The sequence below is a fragment of the Siniperca chuatsi genome, linkage group LG1 (assembly GCF_020085105.1).
Source record: "Siniperca chuatsi isolate FFG_IHB_CAS linkage group LG1, ASM2008510v1, whole genome shotgun sequence".
Taxonomy (NCBI): domain Eukaryota; kingdom Metazoa; phylum Chordata; class Actinopteri; order Centrarchiformes; family Sinipercidae; genus Siniperca; species Siniperca chuatsi.
Window position 1 is genome coordinate 1,293,207 of NC_058042.1, and position 27,884 is coordinate 1,321,090.

A 27,884-nucleotide genomic window follows, 5' to 3' on the forward strand; every position below is an offset into this window, starting at 1 on the left:
ATTTGTCATATATTGTCCTATCGTTCGAGTGAAACATCTGGGGAACAACTGTGTTGGCTTTTCAGGCCTGTTCAGTGCACATCACGTGTTGCTGCTGTAATGTTAGCCTGCGACCTTATTTATTTATGTATTTGGACAAGCAACTTGTAATTATGCTCGATCTGTTTTCATTTATTTGTCCTTACCAGAAAAAGCTTAATGGCAGCCCTGAACATGCATTGCAATTACTATCTAGTCAAACTGTTTCTAAAATTACACAGCAATGTATTTGGAAGATATTAGTGTATGATTTTTTATTATTAATGTTTATTTGATAGGGAGAGATACAATATACATTGCATAACAATTGTCCAATGCAATGAATCACAGCATGTATAGCTACTGCTAATTTCCAATGCCCGTCCCTAGAAGAACAAATCAGGCATAAAACATGTTTACAGGCAGCTGCTCATTGGATCCTCACAGTAACAACAGCAGAGTTAACAGAGACAAAAAATAATAATCATACTGAATATAAAAGTGTTAAAATGTTGATAATCAAAGTGATGAAATCAGACAAATGACACATAGTGTGTGTGTGATGGTGAACAGAGTGACTGATTTCAGCAGCTGATCTTCAGTCAGCAGTGTTTCTGTACACAGGAGAGACTCTCAAACCTACAGAGGACACAGAGACACTGAGGAACCAGGTGACCAGAACCTGAACCCAGGATAAAGAGGTTCGGTGAATGTGGTGTTGAAGGTGTGGAGGTGGATCAATCTGCCAAAGCAGAGTCTGTAGAAGGACAGAGTGCCAGCAGGACAGTCCACATACACTGCTACTCTGTGAGAGTCAGTAGAAGAGGAGGAGGAGAGGAGAAAGGAGAAGAGGAAGGAGAAGAAAGAGTAGAAGAAGGAGCAGGAGAATGAGAAGGAGGGGCAATCATGATGGAAGAGGAGGAGGGGGAGGAGGAGAAGAAGTTGGGGCAGTTTGAGGAGGAGATAAAGGAAGATGAGGATGATCGGGAGGCTTTTGAGGAGGGGGAATATGGATTTTCTTGTGTTATTGTGCCACACAGAGTAACGACCATCAGAGCAGCTCAGACTCCAGGACTGATCATTCTTTCCAAACAAACAGTCTTTACTGTCTCCTCTCCTTCCGATTCCTCTGTAAGTTACAGCTATTTCAACTCTTCCTCTGTACTCGACCTCCCAGTAACAGCGACCAGTCAGACCATTTGTACACATCAGCTGAGGCCAGTCAAATCTGTCTGGATGATGAGGATATGACTGATCCTCGTCCACACATGTCGCCTTCCTGTTGTTGTCAGACAGTCTGAGCTCTCCGTTTGGTGTGTTTGTGTCCAGCTCCAGTTCACAGGCGTCTGATGGAGAGAAAGAGAAACAATACAGCTGCAGGTCATCGTCTGTTCATTTATTAACAACTTTAATGACAATTACTGAAAGAAAATCATCCAAGCTTTTATTTAATACTCAACTGCGAATGACGTTTAACAAAAGGGAAATTGAAATTCAATAATCCAGCTATAACAACATTAACAGTTAGAGCCACGATGTCAGTGATATTCTGTCTTTATTTCTCGTGTGGACCAGAGGATGACAGCTAATGGAGACCCAAATCAATTTAACACGTAGTGAACAAAGTATACTAATAAAACTGTCACATCATCTTCCACTGCACCTCTGAACCATCTGCTTTCTAAAACGGTCATTACTTTCACCAAAGAGGTCACATTTAACAGAAAGTTCAGACCTTTGAACATCAAATCTGAAACTGTCTTCTGCTTTAAAAAGTTTCATGACAGGATTTTTTTGTCCAAAATGCACCAAAAAGCTGAACTTAGTGTTAATGAATATCCAGTCAGAGGGCTGTGTGCCTTTAATGAATTCATCACGTGTACCTACCTCCCTACGTAACAAAAGGGAGTCGTCGTCCCACTACGGTGGTAGTGAATCTGAGAGGTTGTAATTTAGTGAGTCTGTCTTTTTTCAGTACTTTTACATTGCATTTCACCATTTTTCATCACGAGGGATTATTGTGTTTGTGCAGGTTGCACAAACTCCAGCCTGTAATATTATAAAGAGTTCGGTCTAGACCTGCTCTATAGGAAAATTGCAATGAGATAACTTCTGTTATAAATTGGGGCTATATAAATAAAACTGAATTGAATTGTCAGTACGTCCAGTCCACAGTTTTCATGAAAAGCAGCGGTGCTAGCTCTTTTGCCCGGGTGCGTGTCGAGAAGGTGAAGAGACAGGACTTTACTGCTGCATCATTTTAGACAGGAGGATTATGTTCCCTGTGATATGACGGAGTTCAGGATGGGATGTCGGAGCCAGGACCGTGTGAGGCTGATAACTGGTCCAGTTCCTTCAGTACACAGAGCTGCTTCATCAGGTACATTTCATCAGGACCTTGGGTCCTCTGTGGTTTTATTCTAATTGTATAGAAAATCTGGCTGGCTCTAGAAATCCATGGGTATGCTGGTCTGAAGTCAGCGTGACACATTCTGTTTAAATAAGTATCAGTTTATGTGTGAAAAATGGAATATGCATGGTGTTTGTTCATATGTATCATACATCTGGCCCAGGGTCTCCCATTCAGGGAGGAACCGGAAAGTTCACTTCATTCAAGTTTATCTTTTTGAAATTAATTACGATTTGTTGTGTTTATGAACTGTAGGTTATTGAACACTGATTTATGAAACATTTCCAGAGAAGAAAACAGAAGGCTACCTGAACACGACTTTTATCTGTTAAACTTGTGAAGTACAAGCTACGAGCAGCACCTGAAGGCAACAAAACTCTTCTATAATATTAGTGACAGTCACAAGATTCAGAAGAAACAACGTTAGGTCTCTGTTGGTTCGACTGTTAATGAAATGTGTTGATTAGTTTTGTTGGATCAATGTGTTCAGTTTGTAGTGTTTGTGGATTTTAAATTGATTGATTGAATTCTAACATCTTTCCAGCCACACAGACAAAAAACAGAAACTAAATCCTGAATGATACTCTGGTGTGCAGCTGTGTTCTCTTGAATCAAAATTAAAACACACTCACACTTCCTCACACCAGGTTTCAGTCTCTGCTGTCCACCATGGTCCATCCTGGTGGAAGAGACAGAATCAGAATCAACTTCATACACCTTCACTCATATCCACCATTAAACATGAACATGAGTTCCTCGGTTAGTCAGAGAAACAGTGTGAAGGCTGCTGTTGTCCATATGTCTGTACCTGATGCGAAGTGTCCAGCCTGTCATCTGTCCATACCTGAGTGTAGAGTCTGTTGTCTGTCCATACCTGAGAGTGTCCAGTCTCCATTGGGGATCCTCCAGTCCAGCAGACAGCAGCTTCACTCCTGAGTCTCCTGGATGATTGTAGCTCAGGTCCAGCTCTCTCAGATGGGAGGGGTTGGAGCTCAGAGCTGAGGCCAGAGAAGCACAGCCTTTCTCTGTGACCCTACAGAGTGACAGACTAAACACACACACACACACACACACACACACACACACACACACACACACACACACACACACACTGTCAGTCTCAGTATAAACTCAGTGTAAATTAAAATTAGTTATATGTTAGACGTTCACATCAGTCCACTGTTTAAAACACAAAAAGAATACAAGGGCTCACCACTGTAGAGGTGAGTCCAACTAATGCTCCATCTCCTGCACTATCTCCGGCTTTTAAACCAAACTCCTTGATGGTGGCAGGACTGTTAGTTTCCAGAGTTGCACAGGACGAAAGACACTGGGCAGGTGTGAGGATACTCTCAAGCCACCAGTGTTGATTTGGAGTTTTCCCCGGAAAATGAGAGAGTTGCCTGTATAGTCGTATTCACACATGCACTGCAACCCTGAACTTATCTAGACATTACCCGGAGGAGCTGTCTGTGAAAACGCAAATGTCTGAATCAGTTGGCCTGGACATTATCTGTTCTTTACCCTGCCAGCACCCTAGTACAAAGTCAGTGAGCCCATGTGTGAATAAAGCAGGTCTTTGTCCAGAGAATTCACAGCAAGCGAATGGTTATTTGATGACGTTGCATGAGTGTAGTTGCTTCGTACAGTTTTCTGCTTGACTGTATATTGTTTTCCACTCTTTCGTTGATATTGCAGATACGTCCAAACAGGTACGCAGCGCAGTGAGGATCCTCATAGAGGAGACAAGCATATATAACGCAGATCTACGTGTCTGTCTGTCACTGTTAACAGAGACTACAGTCTGCAGTGTAGTTCATACATTTTACTGATAAACCACAGAATTGTAACATTAGGCTTCATGATCAAATAAAGTTTTTTTTATTACATTGACACTTTTGTCCATATTCGTATGCTCCCTCTCTCTCTCTCTCTCTCTCTCACTCAGCTGCGAGGCTGCCTCCATTTGGCGGTTACCAAGTGGACTATTTCCAGTAGGTGAGAACATGTCTGACAATCTCCTCTTGTGTGCTACTTGTATGAAAGGCCAACTCCGGGCAATGTCTGGACCTGATTCTCCAGACACTGTCCAGAGTTCATATGCGAAAACGGCTTATGTGACTCTAACTGTTGTATGTGCTTATTCACCGAACAGCAGGTCATAGTATCTGGCCTTCTTGAGGTTTCTAGGTTGGGTCCTGGAGAGGACATCACCTGGGGATTTCATAATTCAGCCGGGAGACTGTCTTTAACATTCACTCAAGCAGCGACACCTGGAAGGGATGAGTGGAAGTAACGGCCTGACTGATCTGACCCAAGTATTTTTTTTTTTTATTGGACCTCTGTCTTGGACATTTGCATAAAAAGAGGAGCAGAATTGTGAACTGATAAATACCTGGTGGTAAGTTGGATAAGGGAGCGGTGGAGGCTTCTGGACAGACCTACTAAACCCAGATGGGTAGAAAGGGTTAACTGGGAACCTCTGGCTGAGGCCCCATTTCTGCAAGGTCTTCAAATTTCAACCTCTGAGGACATGGAGTCTGATTGGGCCACGTTCAAAGCTGCAATTGTGGAGGAGGGTGCTCAGAGTTGTGGTCAGAAAGTCAGTGGGGGCCTGTCATGGTGGTATTCTGAGAACCTGCTGGTGGACGCCAGCTATGTCAGAAGCTGCCAAGCTGTAGAATGAGGCTTGGCTGGCCAAGGGGTCTGCTGAAACAGCAAACAGGTCCTTGGAGGCCAGAGGGTCTGCAGCTTTGGTAGCAAACAAACCAAAAACGGGGGTGTGTCAAGAGTTCTGAGAGGCAACGTAGTAGGACTTTTGGTCAGCCTCAGAGAGAATCTTGTAAACCATCAGATGACTCAGGAAGGGAAGGGAGGACTTAACCCAGACTTTTTTCAGCAGAGGGTGGGAACTGTGTACCTTCAATGGGGATACTGTCACAGTGGAAGGAACACTCTGAGGAAGTCTTAAGCATGACCGTCATGCCCTCTGTGGAGGAGGCAGTGTTGGAGGGCTCAGCGGAAACCTAACCCATTTCTCTGGTGAAGGTCATTAAGGTAGTTAAAAAACTCCCAGTTTGGCAAGGCACCAGGCAGATGAGGTTCACCCTGACATGTCGGAGGTTCCGGGGATGGGGTGGTGGTTCCCATTTCAAAAAAGGGAAATGGAGAGTCTGCTCCAACTATTGAGTATCACAAAGCTTATGCTGGAAAGGAGACTTCTGTTGACTTTCCGAACTTGGATTCAGGAGGAGCAATGCAGATTCAGTTCTGGTTGTGGACCAGGGGCCAGGTGTACAAACAATATGTAGGCACAAAAGTCATGCGTAGGCCATTTCCCACACATGAACTGGTTTTCATTAAAGAATAACTTTATTCTGAAATATAAAGAACTTTGTAAGGTCTGTTTCAATAAGCGCTTTATAAATTAATCACTGATGAATATCCACTTCCACAATAATTGAGACTTATAAAACAGAACCATGTATATGTGCAACTTTATAAATCTGACAAAAAGAATGCATACTCATATTTCCCACAGCTTTAGTCGTGAATCTACACAGAGTTTTCTGCACCTGGCCCCATATCTTTACCCTTCCAAGGATAATAGCATGGTCATGGGAGTTTCCCTTTCCTACTGTGTGCGAAGATATGGGTTCCTTGTAAGACCGGAACAAGATTGACATTTTGGCACAAAGTTAAAAATGTTCTAAGTGGGTGTTGGGCTTTTCCAGGGTTGTGCGTTGTCACGTATTTTTTTTGTGATTTTAATTACCACAATATCAAGAGGAAACCAGGGGGTGGAGAGTGTACAGTATGATGGCCTCAGGATTGCATCTGTTTTTTGTGGACGATGTTCTGATGGCTTCAGTTATCTGTGACCTCCAGTGCACTCTGGGGTAGTTTGCAGCGTGTAAAGCAGTGGGGATGAGGGTCAGCATCTTCAAACTTAAGGCCATAGTAATTTACCGGAAAGTGGTCTATTCTTTTAGGTTGGGGGTGAGTCCCTGCCCCAAGGGAAGACATTCTTCTGATCTTGATCTACATTCATCTACGTTTACCTTTGTTTTCTTTCATTAGTCCTGGGGATTATTCTCTTTAGACCACTCATATGTTTGAGTACAGATTAATATCATTTAAGGACTGTCATAGACCTGCACTTTATAAATTCAAGTCAAGTTTCTGTGTCGTGAACCAAAACACTATTCTGGTGACCATTTCCTGAGTCGGCTAACCCCTTCAGTACAATATTGCTGTCACATTTAATACAGGATCATAAAAACAACTAAAAAGCCTCAATATTTAACTTGCCAGATGACTCTTTACAAACAGCTGAATCCTCACCTGAGAGTTTCCAGTGTGCAGTGTGGACTCTCCAGTCCAGCTGAAAGCAGCTTCACTCCTGAATCCTGGAGGTCATTGTTACTCAGGTCCAGCTCTTTCAGACTAGAGGACTGGAAGCTGAAAACTGAAGACAGAGCTTCACAGCTTCCCTTTGACAGTTTACAGCCAGTCAGCCTGAAGAAAAATTTCAGTCCATTCAATAATTAATATCTGTGGTACATAAGAGCTCAGAGGGTCATCATTTTCAAATAACAGAACACTAACCTGAGAATATCCAGTCTGCAGTGGAGACTCTGTAGTCCAGAAGACAGCAGCCTCACTCCTGAATCCTGCAGGTTGTTGTTACTCAGGTCCAGCTCTCTCAGACTAGAGGGTTTGAAGCTGAAAACTGAGGACAGAGCTTCACAGCTTCTCTGTGACAGTTTACAGCCAATTAGCCTAAAGTGAAATTCCAGTCAGTCAACTCAAAAGTCAAATACAAAAAGAAAAAAGTTTACAGAGAGATTATTAACAAACAGCTGAATCCTGACCTGAGAATTTCCAGTGTACAATATGGACTCTCCAATCCAGCAGACAACAGTTCCATTCCTGAATCCTGCAGGCCATTGTTACTCAGGTCCAGCTCTCTCAGACTAGAGGACTGGGAGCTGAGAACTGAAGACAGAGCTTCACAGCTTCTCTGTGACAGCTTACAGCCAGACAGCCTGAAAAGGAATTTCAGTCAGTCCATTCAATAATTAATATCTGTAGTACATAAGAGCTCAGAGGGTCATCATTTTCAAATAACAGAACACTAACCTGAGAATATCCAGTCTGCAGTGGAGACTCTGTAGTCCAGAAGACAGCAGCCTCACTCCTGAATCCTGCAGGTTGTTGTTACTCAGGTCCAGCTCTCTCAGACTAGAGGGTTTGAAGCTGAAAACTGAGGACAGAGCTTCACAGCTTCTCTCTGATAGTTTACAGCCAATCAGCCTAAAGTGAAATTCCAGTCAGTCAACTCACAGGTCAAATATAAAAAGAAAAAAGTTTACAGAGAGATTATTAACAAACAGCTGAATCCTGACCTGAGAATTTCCAGTGTACAGTATGGACTCTTCAGTCCAGCAGACAACAGTTCCATTCCTGAATCCTGCAGGCAGTTGTTACTCAGGTCCAGCTCTCTCAGACTAGAGGACTGGAAGCTGAGAACTGAAGACAGAGCTTCAGAGCTTCTCTCTGACAGCTTACAGCCAGACAGCCTGAAGAAGAATTTCAGTCAGTCCATTCAATAATTAATATCTGTAGTACATAAGAGCTCAGAGGGTCATCATTTTCAAATAGCTGAACACTAACCTGAGAATTGCCAGTCTGCAGTGGAGACTCTGTAGTCCAGAAGACAGTAGCCTCACTCCTGAATCCTGCAGGTTGTTGTTACTCAGGTCCAGCTCTCTCAGACTAGAGGGTTTGAAGCTGAAAACTGAGGACAGAGCTTCAGAGCTTCTCTCTGATAGTTTACAGCCAATCAGCCTGAAGAGGAATTTTCAGTCAGTCAAATCACAGATCAAATATAAAAAAGAATAAAAGCTTGCTGGGTTCATCAAGCAGTTAAGTCTAGACCTGAGAGTATCCAGTCTGCAGTGTGGACTCCCCAGTCCAGCAGACAACAGCTTCACTCCTGCATCTTGCAGGTCGTTGTTACTCAGGTCCAGCTCTCTCAGACTAGAGTTAGAGCTGAGAACTGAAGAGAGAGCTTCACAGCTTCTCTCAGAGAGGTTACAGCCACTCAACCTATAAAGGATTTTTGGTCAGTCCATTCAATAATTAATATCTGTAGTAAATAAGAGCTCACAGGGTAATCATGTTCAATTAGCCGAACACTAACCTGAGAATTGCCAGTGTACAGTGTGGACTCTTCAGTCCAGCAGACAGCAGCTTCCATCCTGAATCTTGCAGGTTGTTGTTACTCAGATCCAGCTCTCTCAGACTAGAGGGCTGGGAGCTGAGCACTGAGGATAGAGCTCCACAGCTTCTCTGTGAGAGGTTACAGCCACTCAGCCTGAAGAGGATTAAGCAATACAAAATAAAACAATCTCAAAATTTACTTTTAGTTTTATTCCTTGACAAAAAACAAAAACTACATTTAATCTGGATTGTTATATGTGTGCACATACAGAGCTTTGTTGGAGTCTTGGACCACTGACAGCAGCTTCAGAAGAGCCTCCTCTGAAGCAGAGTATTTGTTCAGGTCAAACACATCTAGATCTTTTTCTGATGACAGTAAGATGAAAACCAGAGCCGACCACTGAGTAGGAGAGAGTTTATCTGTGGAGAGACTTCCTGAATTCAGGTAATGTTGGATCTCCTCCACTAGAGAACGGTCATTCAATTCATTCAGACAGTGGAACAGATTGATGCTTTTCTCTGCAGACAAATTCTCACTGATCTTCTTTTTAATGTACTGGCATGTTTTCTTTTTGGTCTGTGAGCTACTTTCTATCTGTGTCAGCAGGCCACGTAGGAGACTCTGATTGGTCTCTAGTGAAAGACCAAGGAGGAAGCGGAGGAACAAGTCGAGGTGTCCGTTTGGACTCTGTAAGGCCATATCCACAGCACTCTCATAAAAATGTGTTGATTTGCCTCCAAACACTTCAGACCACCAGGATGTTGTTTGTTCTTCTGCCATCAGATTGACACCAGAGTTCACGAATGTCAGATGGACATGAAGAGCAGCCAGAAACTCCTGAACGCTCAGATGTACGAAGCAGAACACCTTGTCCTGGTACAGCCCTCTTTCCTCTTTAAAGATCTGTGTGAACACTCCTGAGTACAATGAGGCTGCTCTGATATCGATGCCACACTCTGTCAGGTCTGATTCATAGAAGATCAGGTTGCCTTTCTGCAGCTGCTCAAAAGCCAGTTTTCCCAGAGACTCAATCATCTTCCTGCTCTTTTCATTCCACTGTGGATCTGTCTCCGCTCCTCCATCATACTTGATGTTCTTCAGTTTGGACTGAACCACCAGGAAGTGGATGTACATCTCAGTCAGGGTCTTGGGCAGCTCTCCTCCCTCTCTGGTCTTCAACACCTCCTCCAGAACTGTAGCAGTGATCCAGCAGAAGACTGGGATGTGGCACATGATGTGGAGGCTTCGCGATGTCTTGATGTGGGAGATGATTCTGCTGGCCTGTTCCTCATCTCTGAATCTCTGCCTGAAGTAGTCCTCCTTCTGTAGGTCAGTGAACCCTCTGACCTCTGTCACCATGTCAACACACTCAGGAGGGATCTGATTGGCTGCTGCAGGTCGTGTGGTTATCCAGAGGCGAGCAGAGGGAAGCAGTTTCCCCCTAATGAGGTTTGTCAGCAGCACGTCCACTGAGGTGGACTTTGTAACATCAGTCAGGATCTCATTCCTCTGGAAGTCCAGAGGAAGTCGACACTCATCCAGACCGTCAAAGATGAACACAACCTGGAACTCTTCAAACCTGCAGATTCCTGCTTCTTTGGTTTCAGTAAAGAAGTGATGAACAAGTTCCACCAAGCTGTACTTTTCCTCTTTCAGCACATTCAGCTCTCTGAAAGTGAATGGAAATGTGAAGTGTATGTCCTGGTTGGCTTTGTCTTCAGCCCAGTCCAGAGTGAACTTCTGCGTTAAGACTGTTTTCCCGATGCCAGCCACTCCCTTTGTCATCACTGTTCTCACTGGTTCATCTCTTCCAGGTGAGGGTTTAAAGATGTCTTCTTTTTTGATTGTTGTTTCTGGTCTGTCTGATTTCCTGCATGCTGTTTCAATCTGTCTGACCTCATGTTCATGATTGACCTCTCCAGTCCCTCCCTCTGTGATGTAGAGCTCTGTGTAGATCTGATTCAGAGGGGTTGGGTTTCCTGCTTTAGGAATCCCCTCAAAAACACACTGGAACTTCTTCTTCAGGTTAGACCTGAGTTTACGTTGGCACACTGCAGCATGAGTTCCTGAATAAGCAAAAAACAAATTAAAATCAGTGAGTGGATCGTGCAGAAAATCAGAGAATTCAAACATTTAAGAGTGGTTGTATAGTTTTCCTCCTCCATCAGTTTTATTCAGCTCATCGGTGGAGGACAAACAGCCTCTGATCTGATGCAGATGTGTACAGCATATTTACAGCAGAATTTTGAAAAGAGGAAATGGAGGCAACGTGGGACCTCCCATGTTGCTTCCATTTCCTCTTTTCATCATTAAAATCCTCTTACCGCTCTGTAGACAGTCAGCCAGCTTTTCCTGATTCATTCTCCTCAGGAAGTGCAGTGTGATCTTCAAAAATGCCTCTCTGCTCCTCCTTCTCTGCTCTTTATCCTCACCGTCCAACACCTCATCATCCTCCCTCTGACTCTCTAAGCATTCTGGATAATCTGGACTCAGAACCTTCTGGACTCTCTTCAGCTCACTCTTCACAAAAGTGACAATGTTCTCCTCCAGCAGCTGGAACAGTAAGGTAAACCACATTTAAATGTTCATCACGGACCAATAAATCCTTGTTGATATAATATCATAATTTGTTAATGGATTATATTTTGTGTTGTTAATCGGCCAAATTTCTTCTTACCCCGTGCATATGTTAAGTGAACCAGAATCATTCTAGCGTGCCCACTATTTGCAATCAGCATACTGCCACTGTTTACATATTGTTATCTATTAAAGCCTTTTTTAATGAATGCCGTTTTAATATGCTATGCATTTAGTTAAAAGGTGTGTCTTTACATTTTCTAAGACAGCCGGGCCTTCATCATTTGTGTGTACTCATGGCCTGAGGCAGTTCTATATTTGTACGCAGAGTACGAACACATTCAGGTAAGAAAATATTGATGAATCACGGATTTGTGCGTAAAACCTTCGTACACACGGTTTAAGAACAGATTTGTTCAGAACAATCAGAACACCCAGCTAAATCAATGGTGAGCACTGCAAATGCTGCACCCCAGACATGTGGCCATATCGAGGCCGGTTGTGAAGAGGACTGCATCTTTCCTATTGTCCCAGTCCAAGTGAAGAGCCAAGGAAGTGTCTGGCTTGGACAAGGATGACTTAACTAAGTTGCCTAATGTTTTCACACAGAATGCATGCCTGTGACCAAACTGAATATTCCCAAGCAAGAAGATGTTGATCAATGGCCATACTTGGGGGCTACTGACTCTGACATTGACTTGCTTATTGGAACGAACGCATCAAAGGTGATAGAACCAGGGGAGCTGGTTAATAGCCAGGGAGGTGGACCCAATGCAGTTAGAACCAAAGTGGGATAGGTTCTTAATGGTCCACTTTGAGGTGGAAACGACAGCAGGAAACAAACTGGATGTACTTCTGTAAGTACCAATCGAATTTCCATTGCAAACATTGAGTATATGCTGGTTGATAAATATAACCATGATTTTAGAGAGAAGTTATCAGGGGAACAGGCTGAAATGTCAACAAAAGACATTAAGTTTATGAATATTGCTGACAGCTCAGGAGTGCTGAAAGGTGGCCATTACTCCCTTGACCTACCTTTCAGACATGAAAACTCTGTCTTACCAAACCACTGTATTGCAGAACAGCGCCTAATGAGCCTGAAGTGGATCTTTGGAAGGAATGAAAGATTTCAAGAAGAATATATATATTTTCTCAGTGATGTAATCGATCAAGGCTATGCTGAGATTGTTCCAGCAGACCACCTGAATCAGAGTGATGGAAAGGTCTGGTATATTCCACATCACGGGGTATACCACCCCAGGAAAGTAAAGTTGAGAGTAGTGTTTGACTGTGGAGCAGTGTACAACATCACTAAATTGCCAACTGTTACCAGGTCCCAATCTTACAAACTAACCCTCATCGGTGTCCTTATCAGATTCCGACAGGAGCCTGTTGTAGTGATGGCAGATATCCAGGTGATGTTCAATCAGGTCAGATCCTCAGAAAAGGACAAACTTCCTCTGTTTTCTGTGTTGGCCTCAGGATAATACCAAGCAAACTCCAGTGGAATATCGCATGACCGTTCACCTGTTTGGAGCTGTGTCTTCACCGAGTTGCGCAAATTATGCTTCAACCAGTCTCAGTTCTCTACAGAAGTGGTCAGTACCATCAACTGCAATTTCTGTGTGGATGACTGCTTAAAATCTTTGTCTTCAGAGGAGGAAGCAATACAGATGGTAAAAGACCTGACTGACCTTTGTTGTAAAGGGGGATTTAACCTTTTAGTGTCAAGGGTTTAGTGTGTCAGTCACACATGCTCACACACCAAAGGCACAGCCCTTGGGAGCAATTTGGGGTTCAGTATCTTGCCCAAGGACACTTTGACATGTGTGCTAAGGGAAACTGGGATTGATGAGCTGACCTTCCAATTAGCGGACGACCCGCTCTACCTCCAAGGACGACCACAGACAAGAATAGGCATCCTGTCAGTGGTCAGTTCCTTGTATGATTCCCTGGGATTTCTTGCACCTTTTACTCTGCCAGCCAGGACACTGTTACAGGAGTTGTGCAAGAGGAGTTATGGATGGGATGAAAAAATTCCATAGCCCTTCTCTCAACAGTGGTTCAAATGGCTACAGGGTCTTGAAAAGATAGCAGAGTTTAAAGCGGATCATTGCTTCAAGCCCAAAGATTTTGGAAAACCCATCAGTACACAGCTGCACCACTTTTCTGATGCCAGTCAAGAGGGATATGGTACTGTGTCTTTTCTGAAGTTGGAGAACAGTGACAAAAGGATGCATGTTGTATTCCTCTTTGGAAAAGCCAGAGGTGCACCACTAAAGCAAACCACTATTCCCCAGATGGAACTCACAGGTGCTGTTTTTGCTGTGTGAGTTGATAGAATGAGAGTTCAATGGCAAAGATCAACTTTTTGAACAGACAGTACAACAGTCCTAATATATATCAGCAATGAAACTAAGCATTTTGACACCTTTATTGTAAATAGAACAGCTTTCATAATAGATGCAACTGGTGTTGAACAATGGAGGTTCTAAAGAGAATCCAGATGAATGTAAGTGGATGACTTTCTGATAAACAAAAGGTGGATTCACGGTTGAGTTTCTCTCAAAGCCAGATGAGGAATGGCCTAAATCTGACTTGGATCTCAGTGTGATTTCTTCTGGTGACACAGAGATCAAGATAGATCTGGCAGTCAACTTCATTGCCAGAGACACAGAAAATTACACCAACTATCTGATCAACTACTTCTCAACTTGTATGAAACTGAAAACAACTGTGACCTGGTTTCTGAGACTGAAACAATTGCCAAAGTTAATGAGACGTAAAAGAAAAGAAATCCATGCCACTGTCAGCATCATTGAAAATGACCCGGAGAAACAAAAGACAACATTGGAGAAAAGAACGCACAAAGTCAAAACCACAATCAGTACACAAGGTTTGTGTCCTGAAGAAGCCAAAGCAGAAAAGGCAATTATTTGTTTTGTGCAAGGTCAAAGGTTCAAACACGAAATTACCTTATTGAAAGCTGGTATTAATGTCAAGAAAGACAGTCAACTTTCCAAACTTGATCCAGTATGGGAGGATGGAGTACTGAGAGTGGGTGGTCATTTGAGTAGAGCAGCAATGTCAGAAGAAACTAAAACACCCTGTGATCCTGTCTAAGGATCTGCATGTTTCCTCTCTTATTCTGCACCTAATCCATAAACAGTGAGGACATGGAGGAAGGAATCACATGCTGTGCTGGTCTCAGGAAAAAAAAAATTGGATAACAAACACCAACTCTGCTGCAAGGAAAGTCATAACCAAATGAGTCACATGCAGACTTCATAGAGAAAAGACTGCTGAACAAAAGAAGGCAAACTTACCAAAGGAGAGATCAATGTCAAAAGAAGAAGTATTCTCAAAAGGTATGGAATGATCTTCACCTGCTTGACCAGTAGGGTCTGTGCATCTAGAAGTAGCATACACCCTAGATACAGATTCCTGTATAAATGCTATGTGAAGATTAATCTGCAGAAGGGGACAAGTATATAGCATAAGGTCTGACTAGGGCTGGGAATTGGTAAAAAAAGTTACGATACCAGTACCCTTAAAGTGAAACCGATAACAATAGAGTACTTAATACCCATCATGTGAATGGAAGCATTCAGATGCGTAAAATGCCACCACTCCTCTCCATCCAAATGATTTTGACACGAATACATTTTGAAAGTGTTTTTTAATTAATGCACGAGATAAGTGTAGAGAGCCAGCACAACAGACCAGCCTTCTTTATCAGAGTGTTGAGTAATGGCAAAAGTTAATTCTGAAGGACTGTAAGTTAACAGCTTGAGTTAAGCAAAGAGCTTGTATTAGGCTAGGTGTAGCTCTGGTTGTGTCTGTTTTACAAACCAGCCACAAAAAAACAAACACAAAGCCAGCAGTGCTGCTAATACAATGGATTGTGAGCTGACGTTTCCCTAGTAAACACACCGATCTCTTCAGCTGTTACAATCCCTCCTGCCATCACTCCACACACTGCTCCGGAGCTGGTCCAGCCCGCTGGAGAATGAGGCAAAGAAGTGCTCAGTGTGTGGGGAGGGGCAGCCCGCTGTATGTAGCTACTAGCTGTAGCTACGGTTGTAGCTGCTAGGTCAAACAACGGTACAAATTTTGTTGGAGACAACAGAGAAATGAGGGAAGCTCTGGCTGCTTTGAAACACAAGATCCAAGGTGCCCAAGTACAAGATGGAGTGACATGGAACTTGGAGCATGGAAATCCTTTACATTTTGCACAATTTGGGGCCGGAGTGTAGTGTTCATTATTTTTGCATTTGTAGACACTAGGGGCACTATGCACCAAACCAAGCACTTGTTGGGTGAATGGCAGGAGTAAGGGATAAAGGTAGCAGGCTTGTCAAGGTCAGGTGATGCACCAAGAAGGGACATGTTTTTTTTGTTTTTTTTTAACCAGAGCAAGAGAGAGGCGACATGATGAACACATGCATGTTTGCTTTGGAATTGGAAAATAAATCAACTTTAACATGAATCGTCATTGCCCAAGTACAACCTGACTGAAATAATGCATCAGCGGCTTTTGTTGTAAGTTAGAATTTTTGGAAGAAAATCTTTTTTGACAAATAGTTACTACAATTCACGATGAAAAAAACTTGCATCATGTTTCAACACAGTCTCCAAGGTCGAGAGTAGAGAGTGTCTTCAAGGGGACGTCATGTACCAGTCGAGATCTAAGTCATTATTGGCCCATAGAAATGTAACACTGCACTATTCATTGGACAATAAGGTTGATGCTAGCCTGGATCGGCGGGTAGGATGATCTCATAGCAAAGACAGATAATGGGCAATCACAGTCATTCTCTCCTCACTCAGCCCCCCACCTTTTTAAAATCTCCTCAGATCTACTTGATTCACGTGAATGACCTGGTTGACACTAAAAACAGTGATTGTTGAAAGGCGACGAGTTTGCAGGTATGGCAGTGAAAGGTGTTTTTGTACATGAACACACCATAAATATGGAGTCCAGGTCTGTTTGATGCTGCTGGACAGGCTGATCACTGGGAATCTTTGAGTTCTTCTGCTGATCTCTGTGGAGAAAACATCAAGTATAAAGACATTTAATTACTCATATCGGCACAGAGCTATTAAAGGTGTTCTGTCATAATCAGAATCAGAAATACTTTATTGATCCCCGAGGGGAAACTCTCTTGTTACAGCTGCTCACTATCACGTCAATGCACACAGGAAGAGAAGCACTAAGCAAATCAAAATATAATACACTATAATACAGGTGAGACTCTACATAACCAATGCTGCTCTGATTGGATGTTATGGTTTAGATATAGAAACCAAAATAATATTATAAAGTGTTGGACCAAGACTTGATACATCTTCTCAGATGACATGCACAGTAAGATATAATCTTTAAAATTCTTACCTTGGATAAGCAGATTGTCCATCTTTAAAAAGAAGAGGGGATTCCTTGGACTGGTCACTCCTCACTGATACACAGCTGTGTTCAGGAGAGTCCAGTTTCTGCTGCTTGATTCTGATACAAAGAAAATGAGTTAAACATTAAATATGCATGTTGAATAAGCAGATGGTAACAAGATTAATTTACATTCCAGGACCAGATGGAACATAAAAAGGAAGTTGATGAGCAACTTTCTCTTAAAAATATATTATGGTAGATATGATATTATAGTTTAACTGTGAAGCTGTGGCATGATCTTAAAAAGGCAGTCCATGCTTGAAAACCCTCCAATGTGGCTGAATTACAACAATTCTGCAAAGATGAGATGAGATGATGTCAAAACTCCTCCACAGCGCTGTAAAAGACTCATCGCAAGTTATCGCAAACGCTTGATTGCAGTTGTTGCTGCTAAGGGTGGCCCAACCAGTTATTAGGTTTAGGGGGCAATCACTATTTCACACAGGGCCATGTAGGTTTGGATTTTGTTTTCCCTTAATAATAACAACCTTCATTTAAAAACTGCATTTTGTGTTTACTTGTGTTATCTTTGACATATATTTAAATTTGTTTGATGATCTGAAACATTTAAGTGTGACAAACATGCAAAAAAAAAAAGAAATCAGGAAGGGGGCAAACACTTTTTCACACCACTGTATGTGTGTGTGCATGAGATGACGAGTACGTAAAACTTAATGGGGGGGGCCCTGGTGAGATCAGTGTTCACAAGCCTCATGGCCTGAGGAAAGGAACTTGGTCTCAGACTTTCTGTTTTGGCTGTGTGACTGCGAGGCGCTTGCCTTACCGCAACAGCGGTTGTTGGGGTGGTGAGGATCTTTCATGATCCTACAGGCTCTGGCTCAGCCGAACGCACGGCTCACTGCAGAGCCCTCCTGTGCTGAGTTGTTGCCAAACCAGGCAGTGATGTTTACTATCAGGATGCTCTCTACAGCTCCAGAATATAAGGATTTAAGGATCCTCAGAGAGACTTTTAATTCTGTGTTTCTGTGCTTAGGGTGAGGAAGTTGGAGGTATGTCTACCCACCCTGACCACCTGGGGCCTGGCAGTCAGGAAGTCCAAGATCCAGGCAAACCGGGGGGTGCTCAGTCCCAGTTCAATCAGCTTAGCAGCAAGTCTGTTGGGACTACGGTATTGAAAGCTGTCAAGATGAGAGAGAGTGGTGTGCAGAACCTGGGAGACCAGTATGCAAACTGCAGCGGGTCCATGGTACGATGGAGTCGAATCAACTATATTGAAGAAAGTGAGGATCAGAAACCACCACTGGTCCAAACTGCAGAATATCCGGAGGAAAAAAAACTCATCACCTGCAAATCTGCAAAAGTGTCTGCAAGTGCGGCGAGGTACAGACATTAGGAGTGTAAACTGTGATGTCACTGCTGAAACAGTCCTACAACAGACTATGAAGCTCTGGACCAAGATGGGATTCCTCTCAGGAGAGTCAGATAATAACAAAGTTCAGTTTTAAATTCTTGCCTTCCATCAGATTTATTATAAAGAGTTTGGTCTAGACCTAGTCTATAGGAAAAGTGCAATGAGATAACTTCTGTTATGAATTGGCGCAATATAAATAAAAATGGAATTGAATTAAAGTTAACAAGGCGACTACTGGACCAGTCATTCTTCATGGACACGCAGCTGGGTTCAGGAGAGTCTGGTCTCTGCTGCGGCATCCTGATACAAACAAACAATTGACTAATAAAAGTTTGAACCTGAAAAAATATTAATTTTGACCTTTTTTTTCAAATTTAAGAACAGATACACAGTCAGTAAGAGGACAGTGGCTGAGTAACGTTCTCCTGTTCATAAAAATGTGATCTGATGAAAGATGCTGTCTGATCTTAGCTGATTAGCTGACTAATCAGTCGCTGGAGTCTTCATTAATTAAGAAGGTTAGTAGTTGATTATTAGTTATTGGAAGCTGTTCTTCAGGAGTTCAGTGGCAGATGTGACAGAGTGTGAAAAACAGCAGCAGATTGAGGTTCGTACATGTGAACTATACAGTGACGTTCTGTTGACTTACTCTGTCTCACAATCATGGCTCTTAAAATCAGGTGGAGGAGTCATGGACCGGGCACTCTTCATAGAAACGCAGCTGCGTCCGGGTCCAGGTCCAGGAGAGACTGGTCTCTGCTGCTGCATCCTGATTCAAACAAACAGTTGACTAATGAAAGAATTTAAAGTTAAATACAAAGTCAGTAAGAGGACAGTGGCTGAGTAACGTTCTCCTGTTCATCAAAATGTGATCTCATGAAAGATGCTGTCTGATCTTAGCTGATTAGCTGACTAATCAGTAGCTGGAGTCTTTGTTAGTTAAGAAGGTTAGTAGCTGATTATTAGTTATTGGAAGCGGGTCCAGGTCCAGGTTCAGGAGAGTCTGGTCTCTGCTGCTGCTGCTCTGGGCTTCAAAACAGCACGCACAAAGTGTGAATAATGATGGTGGAGAGATCTGAGTGCTGAGCTCTGACATGGAGAAGATCCACAGAGATCCTCATCTCACCTCTGAGCTTCATGTTCCCCACACAGAGTGGTTTTAGAGGGAGGGACTCCCTCCTCTCTGCCCTCACTCTGATCCATAGCAGAGTCCACAGCTGCTGGAGAGCTGCACTCAGTCACTGCAACACTGACGATGTTCTTTTGGACGTCGCTCAGCTGAATTCACATCCACTCACAGAGACTTTGTAGCTTCAGCTGTGGATGAAACACAGAGACAGAAGAAGCTGCTGATTCTCCTTCATCAGTCCATTTGATGTGAGGCTGCTGTCACTTCTTCATCACTTCACTGTCAAACAGAGCTGCAACAATTAATCGATTAGTTGTCAACTATTAACTGAAGCGCCAACTATTCTGATAATCGATTAATCGGTTTGAGTACATTTTTAGGAAAAAAGAAGTCTAAATTCCAGCTTCTTAAATGTGAATATATTCTGGTTTCTTTATTCCTCTATCAAAGTGTGTGTGTGTGTTAAGGTTACATGCAAAGGATGTGTCAAAGCTTACAGCAAAGCAACTAGTAGCTCAGTGTTCCAACATCCACAAGCGGCAACTGCTATCACAACTTGAGATTGACGAGATACAACACAAATGCTACGGCAAGGGGGAGCCAGGACAACAGGTCAGAGGGGAGCCAACGGCGGCTCCCCAACCGGAGATTGGGTACGAAGCCCCAACAAGTGCAATCACGCTGAACGAGGCAGCGACTGACCTGAAAGATAAGATCATGGCGAGAATGAATGCAAGGCAACCCCGACGTCAATTACAACGTCTAAGTGAAGTACCATCAGAAAGTCTCCTACTGGAAAAGTATATGGGAGAGGGAGGCATCACACAACAGCGATGCACAGTGGCAGGTGGCTCTAAGAGAGGACCACAGCAACCTCCCTGACACAGCGGCAGACATCCAAGAAAGAGTCTCAATTATGAAAAACTGGACAGCACCGGGCCCTGACAGGATCCACACCTAACGAAGCTCACTGCACTCCACGAGCGCCTAGCAGCACAAATGAACCAGCTGCTAAGGGATGGAACGCACCCTGAATGGCTTACCGAAGGGCGTACAATCCTGATCCTGAAGGATCCCGCAAAGGGTACAGTCCCATCCAACTATCGGCCAATAACCTGTCTCTCCACAACATGGAAGCTCGTGTCAGGCATCATTGCGGCTAAGATAAGTGGACACATGGATCAATACATGAGCAAAGCACAGAAGGGCATCGGCAAAAGAACCAGAGGAGCCAAACACCAACTCCTGGTTGACAGAACAGTCACCCAAGACTGCAGAACCCGACACACCAACCTGTGCACTGCCTGGATTGATTACAAGAAAGCATATGACTCAATGCCGCACACATGGATCACTGAATGCTTAGAGATGTACAACATCAACAGGACTCTAAGGGACTTCATTGCGAACTCGATGAGGCTGTGGAAACCCACCCTTGAGGCCAATGGCAAGCCACTCGCACAAGTATCCATCAAATGTGGCATATACCAAGGAGATGCTCTGTCCCCACTGCTGTTCTGCATAGGTCTGAACCCTCTCAGCCAAATAATCAACAAGACTGGCTATGGATACCGACTCAGGAATGGGGCCACCATCAGTCACCTCCTCTACATGGATGACATCAAGCTATACGCTAAGAGCGAGCGGGACATTGACTCACTGATCCACACCACCAGGATCTACAGCTCTGACATTGGGATGTCATTCGGGCTTGAGAAGTGTAGTCGAATGGTGACGAAGAGAGGGAAGGTAGTCCACACAGAAGGGGTCTCACTCCCAGAAGGAACAATAGCAGACATTGAGGATGGTTACAAGTACCTTGGAATACCACAGGCAAATGGCAACCTCGAAGAGGTAACAAGGAAAACAGCAACTGCCAAATACCTCCAACGAGTAAGGCAAGTCCTAAGAAGTCATCTCAATGGCACAGGCGCAGGCCCTGAACACCAGAGGCCCAGATCTACCACACCAGACAAGACCCAAGGTATAGGCTGTGCAAAGAGGCCCCTGAGACAATCCAGCACATAACTGCAGGGTGTAAGATGCTGGCAGGGAAAGCATACACGGAGCGCCATAACCAAGTGGCTGGCATAGTGTACAGGAACATCTGCACGGAGTATGGACTGGAAACCCTGAGGTCAAAGTGGGAAACACCTCCAAAGGTGGTAGAGAACGACCGAGCCAAGATCCTGTGGGACTTCCAGATTCAGACTGACAGAATGGTAATGGCGAACCAACCTGACATCGTGGTGGTGGACAAACAGCAGAGGAAAGCCGTTGTGGTTGACGTGGCGATACCAAGCGATGGCAACATCAGGAAAAAGGAACACGAGAAACTAGAGAAGTACCAAGGGCTCAGAGAAGAGCTGGAGAAGGCCTGGAAGGTGAAGGCCACAGTGGTGCTCGTGGTCATCGGAGCACTCGGGGCAGCGACCCCCAAACTGGAGGAGTGGCTACAGCAGATCCCTGGAAGAACACCAGACATCTCGGTCCAGAAGAGCGCAGTACTGGGAACAGCAAAAATACTGCGCAGAACCCTCAAGCTCCCAGGCCTCTGGTAGAGGACCCGAGCTCGAAGGATGAGACCACCCGCGGAGGGTGAAGGACAAAGTTTTTTTAATTTTATATATATATATAAATAATTTATCATATATTATACATTGTATACTGGGTGGGTACTGTGTGTATGCGTACTGTTTGAAATTTAAACTTTAATTGTTCTTGTATAGTTTCTATTGTTGTTTCTACTCTATTTATTTCTGACTCTTTTCTATGTATTTACTTGTGTCTTTGTGCTGCTGCAACACCTGAAATTGCTCTCTGGGGATCAATAAAGTTTTATCTTATTTCATAAAGGAAGGATTTACTGCAGGACTGATGGATCAGTGGACCTCATAAACTGACAAAACCCTGCTTTATTTCACTTCTTTAATCTATTGTAATTCTACTGAAATGTTTGGTTTGTGTTTATCGAGCTCCAGCTGCATTTCATTGTGCAGCCCTGTGTTGTGTAATCACAGTAAAGCTGAAGCTTGAACTTTGAGCTGAGCTTAGGACAAATAAACTGATTGATTTTTTATTTCAAAACACATGAATTAAACACTGACAGTAAAAACTAACCAACATTAGAAAGTAACTAAGTACATTTACTCAAGTACTGTACATAAGAACAATTTTGATGTTTCTTGTACTTTACTTGAGTCTTTCTATTTTATGTTACTTTATACTTCTACTCCACTAGCTGTAGTTACTAGCTACTTTAAAGATTAGGATTTTCACAAAACACAGAGTTTATAAAATCTGATGCATTGTTGTAGCTTAAACTACCATATATAAAATGAGAAACAACTACTTTGAAAACTGAGTTCAAGTTTCAGCCATTTTTCAAACCTTCTTAAAGGTGACGATTTGCAGCTTTTCCTTATATATCTATATTATTGATTGACAAAACAAGCTGATTGAGGATGCCACATTGGGAAATTGTGACGGCCATTTCTCACCTTATTCTGGAAATAACTCGGTCAGATCTCAACTCACAGACATGAAACAACTATTCTTAGATTCAGCGTGACTTACACTTCCAGAGGAGATCATTATCTCTGACGTCCGTCCAGAATAAACCTCCAGAAACCCACTGAGACAGCAGAGAAGAAAGCGGCTGCAGAACCTGCCTGAGAATCCTGCTGTTTCTAAGTTTCCTTCAGTCTCACAGTGATCCAGAGACAGCTGTCTGTCCGTCCACGGGTCCACTGCAGACAGGAGCTGCTGACTGCTGGTTCGGCTGCTCTGACTGGACAGTTTGACCACATGTGAACACATACAGGCTGAAAAACGTGGCTCACTGATGATCCTGAACACGGCGACTAACTGTTAGCACAGAGCTAAGCGCTTCTCGAGACAAACAGCAGCTTTTCACACACAAACATCTGGAATTTCTGCTTTTTACACTTTCATGAAACTAACGGTGAGATCAGAGAGCAGCTGAGAGTCAGTCAACACTGAAAACTGTCACTTACCAAACCGTTAACAAGCCAGAAAAACAAGCCAGAGTGAAAAACGAAAGTCCTGCAACCAGGAAACAGCCAGAGACGAACTAATAACTCGTCGCAGCAGCTCCTCCCTCTGCAGGGCATCAGTGGTTCGGGTTTCCACCTCCCTGAGTTCCTGCTCCAAGTCCCGGACAGCCTTCCTGATCTTAGCCGCTGAGCCGATGGTGTGATGCTGATAATACACTCAGATCTCAGCCTCTCCAATCTCCCCCCACTGACTCAAAGAGACCACCTGATTAGATCTCCAGGACGCCCAGAAAAGTTTGAGATGTTCACACAAAGTCCCATCCTATCCTGTTTGATATTAAACTGCCGATATGATTTGGGTTTTTATTGTGGGTGCTTGACATAATTCAGCTAGATGATGATGATGAATCAGACAAATAACAGCTCTAGAGTTAAATGATATATAAAAGCTGTCCAGTCTTGCTGCACTGATTCTAGCTTCAGCCACTTTAACCCCAGTGCACTGCTTTAACCTCTATACATCTACTAACTCCACACAGGCAAAGTGCCACTATAGTTGCCTTTTACCACCGGCCAACGGTCACACCGCTTCTCCCTCCGGACACCTGAAACACTCACTGAGGCTTTTGTTTGCAGTCACCTCGACTGCTGTGATTCTGTGTTCGCAGGCCTCCCTAAACACCTCATCAACACAGTGAAGCTGCTGCACACGAGTTGTATATAAATGTCATTTCCGGCAGTCAGAAATGCTCTCGAGCTGATGTGAGGCTCTACTGATAAAGAGCTGCAGTTTCTATGGTAACACAAGTTTTTCCATTCACTGCCGTAAACGTTGAGCATCCATAACAATCTTCGTGCTTCTTCTTTCCTCTCTGTCTGAATGCTTCCTGCCTGTCAGCTGTTCGATAGTTGGATCCTGTACAGCAGAGGCCTCAAAGATCACCTGGGGGGCCGCTGGCCTGGCCTGGGAGGGGGGGACTTATGCACTTGGTGACTGATTGCTTTTAAAGAAGACATTTAAACTTTTTGCACTGTCGAGTGAGACTTGTCTTTGCCTCTGCTGTCCCTCGTTCAGAGTAACGTCACTTGAGATTGTGTTCCTTCCTTTGCTTTGTAAAGACCTTATGAATTTGACAAATGCTGAGTGTTTTAAAGGCGGCAATGTGTAAGGACGCAAATCAGATTCATCATCAGAGATACAGTCCTAAGCTATTGTACTGGGTTCCAGTAACAGACCAGACTGCCAGACCAAAGGTTCTGCCTGATGAATGACGATAAGCGGTGCCATCTCGTGGTCATACTGTAGAACCTGCTGATCTGTCACACAGAGAAAAGCCTCGCTGCCGTGGAAACTAGTTTTAGTGACGTGAGATGTCACCTCTCTGGCTGGTAATGGGCCAGATCTAGTGCAGGTGGTGGAGTGATACACACTAGATATAGCGGGGCTCCCCTCTACACATAGCACCAGATCTGGAACCAAACTCCTGGATGGGGGCTGGACCGTCTCCTTTTCCAGAATTGCCCAGGTTGAAAGGTTAAAAGGGGGATACCCCGGAGTCCCTGCAGAGGGTCACTGTGTTGCAGTTTCTTCTTGTAGTCTCTGGATGGGGTCCTGCAGAGGCCGCTGCCTGGAGACTCCATAGTCCCACTGGGAGACTTCATCAATCATATAATAATAATAAATAATAAAACTTTATTTATAGAGCACTTATCAAAACAAAGTACAAAGTGCTTCACAACAAGAAAAATAAAATAACACAGTGAAAGACGAAATATAAAGAAATAAAACACATGAAATACAGAAAAGCAATAAAATAAACAGTTCAGGTAAAATCAGGATCTGCTTTCAGATAAAAATGTGTTTTGAGACGAGACTTAAACGAAGACTCTGACTCAGACAGCCTGATGTCTTCGGGCAGGTTGATCCAGAGCCTCGGGGCCCTGATGGCAAAAGCTCTGTCCCCCTTAGTTTCCATCCTGGACTCAGGAACAGACAGGAGACCCCTGCCCGAAGATCTCAGACTACCTGAAGGTTCATAAGGGACTACAAGGTCTAAAATATAGTCTGGAGCCATGAAGAGCCTTAAAAGTAATCAACAAGATCTTAAAATCAGTCCTGAAACCAACAGGGAGCCGATGTAAAGAGGCTGAACCAGGTGTGATGTGGTCGCACCTGGTCCTGGTTTACAGCCGAGCAGCTGAGTCCTGTACAGTCTGCAGTCTGTCAGAGTTTTTAGATTAAGACAAGTGAGCGGGCTGTTACAGTAATCGAGGCGTGAGGAGATAAAAGCAGGTACAACAGTTTCTGCATCACTAAGATTTAAAATAGATCGGATTTTTGCAATATTTCTGAGGTGATAGAAACATGATTGGACGAGCTCAGTGATGTGTTGCTCAAAAATATGGGAAGTGATGGGAAAACTTGGGGGGAGGTGACTGGTCTGACCTGGACCTGACTGCCGACTTGTTGACGGACTTCTGTGCTGGTTCATGTTCATTCGTTCGTTACCTGCTACAGAACACCTGAGGCTGAGAGCTGACGCTGAAACTCAGGTGAACACAGGTCAGCTGATGACAGAAATCATGACAGCGATCAAATGAAAAAATGCCCTCAAGATAAAAAGTATAGATTTTATTAAAAGCATTCACAGACATTAGAACATATAGTGAACTCTTCAGCATTGTTTGTTAAAGGTCTGTTTGTTAAAGGATCACTAAAATACCATTTTGAATACATTTATAAATGATACATATCTTGTTTTTAACAGCACATGTAACCCAAGACCCGATCTTATCGCACCTCAGATTTACACAACATTCAAAGTGCACAAATGCAGATACAAAAAAAACCCCTACACATGAAATAATAATAATAATAATTTTACAAGAAAAAAAGGACTTTCTTTTGTTGTAGATAAAATGTTGCCATTGTCCATCTCATCTGCATAGACTAAGCCTCTCTAGTGGCATGTCTGATTCTCTCTAATGTCAGATGACTCATTGGACCCTCCAGCCGCAGAGGGAGGGTTGGGGGTATGTTTCTTTCTATTTTAATAAAATGAGACGTCTTGCTAAAAGTGTCACAAATGCTAGTATATTCTCGAGAGAGTCACGAGGACTGAGATCCTGCGAGATAACACCAAATAAAGCCGGAGGTTCGATTGGTTTCCCTAATTCCTGAAAATTGATTGTCAGAAGTTTGTCAGTTTGAGCAGAACCAAAACCGTTTTGACCGAGTGGTGTTTTTTTTTTTTATGGGACTGCTGTGCTGTCTGTAACAAACATCCTATCTGAGCATTAAGTGTGCCTGGTACCAGACCACCTTAAGTCAAATATATACGATCAACTTTGTGGTGGTCCTGTGAGATCTGCGGCTGTGCATTTGCATAGAGAGGAGCAGAACTGTCAACTGATCAACACCTGGCAGTGAGTTGGATCAGGTTGGATCAGGTGGGGGGTCAGGGTTGACTGCGAACTTCTGGCTGAGGCCCCATGTCTGCAAGATGTTCACCTCCGGGGATGTGGAGTCCGATTGGGCCATGTTCAAATAGTCTTTGAGCGGCTGTGGCTAAGTGGGTCGCTGCTGACCTTGAGTGGAGATTTTGTTGCAGTGTGGGAGTTGTCTGGGAGGGCATATCTTAGACTACTTCCCCACCTTGCATTCCAGTGGCGGATGATTATGCTTCAGTGTTGAGGACAGCATCTCAAAAACCTCACCTCACCTGTAGACCTGTTGGCTAATGCCCGTCACCCAGAGGGAACTGGACAAGGAGACATGCCAGCAGTAGACCAGCACTCGGCCCAGCGCACATCAGACTGGATTTTACTCCACCTATTTCATAGTTTCCAGCGCTCCAGATTCGATGTGTTTTTGGGGTTTTAGTCCTCAAAGTATCCAGATGAACAAACGAAAACATTTGTGATCGATCAAATGAATTAATCACAACAACACACGGTGGAACTGTGTAGTCGCTTCACATGATTAATAGGGCTGCAACTATTTTAATTATTGATTAGTGTGCCGATTGTCTTCACAATTAATCGATTGACCGTTCGATCTATTAAATGTCAGGTTTCCTGAAGCCAGAGGAGACGTCTTCAGACCGTCTGAATATTTCAAACTGTGACATTTCACAGTTAAAGTGTTAAAGTCGTTTATTTTGACTCAATCTCACAGACACGTCATGAGTCTGTTCTCCTTATTGTGTGAATATGTATCCAGATAAAACAGATTTAAAACTGCTTCAGGTGCTTTCACTGAGACTCACCTAACAATCAATAACGAAATAAATAAAATCTAAACTCTCTTGTAATTTATAATCAGCTGTTTCAGTGAGTCCGTTCACTTTTTATTTAATCAGGCAGTTTAATTAATTAAAATGAAAGTAAGAAATAAAATATTTATTTGCGTTTAATATATTTAATAGTAAAGTAAAAATAAGTCAAGTCAACTTTATTTTCACAGTTTGTGATTAAACTTTTCACCTGTTTGCAGTTTGATGAAACGGCCACCAGAGGGCAGCAGAGACCAGCAGAGACCAGCAGAGACACACTGAGAGCTGCTTACTGAAGACTCTGGTCTCTGCTGCTACCTGGTCTCTGCTGGTCTCTGCTGCTACCTGGTCTCTACTGGTCTCTGCTGGTCTCTGCTGCTACCTGGTCTCTGCTGGTCTCTGCTGCTACC

General features: G+C 43.5%; 1 protein-coding gene across 9 annotated transcripts; it reads right to left on the bottom strand.

The window, feature by feature from the left end:
* Window positions 1-278: 278 nt before the first annotated feature.
* Window positions 279-23,405, bottom strand: LOC122879614 (NACHT, LRR and PYD domains-containing protein 12-like). 9 transcript variants are annotated; one of them, XM_044203977.1, is made up of 19 exons: window positions 23,201-23,402; window positions 19,182-19,372; window positions 19,042-19,084; window positions 18,705-18,799; window positions 16,630-16,740; window positions 16,201-16,279; window positions 10,979-11,207; window positions 8,923-10,720; window positions 8,634-8,807; window positions 8,369-8,539; window positions 8,105-8,278; window positions 7,837-8,010; window positions 7,571-7,744; window positions 7,303-7,476; window positions 7,037-7,210; window positions 6,773-6,946; window positions 3,303-3,476; window positions 3,061-3,107; window positions 279-1,364 (listed from the first exon to the last, which is right to left on the bottom strand). In XM_044203977.1, exons 2-19 carry the CDS (start codon window positions 19,256-19,258, stop codon window positions 658-660), a joined length of 4,749 nt encoding a protein of 1,582 aa, XP_044059912.1. In that variant the 5' UTR covers window positions 19,259-19,372; window positions 23,201-23,402; the 3' UTR covers window positions 279-657. The 9 variants fall into 9 exon arrangements, with proteins under 9 accessions (XP_044059912.1, XP_044059901.1, XP_044059920.1 ...); XM_044203966.1 differs by having other exon boundaries at window positions 22,761-23,402; XM_044203985.1 differs by lacking the exon at window positions 19,042-19,084 and having other exon boundaries at window positions 18,705-18,824; window positions 22,761-23,401.
* Window positions 23,406-27,884: the final 4,479 nt, after the last annotated feature.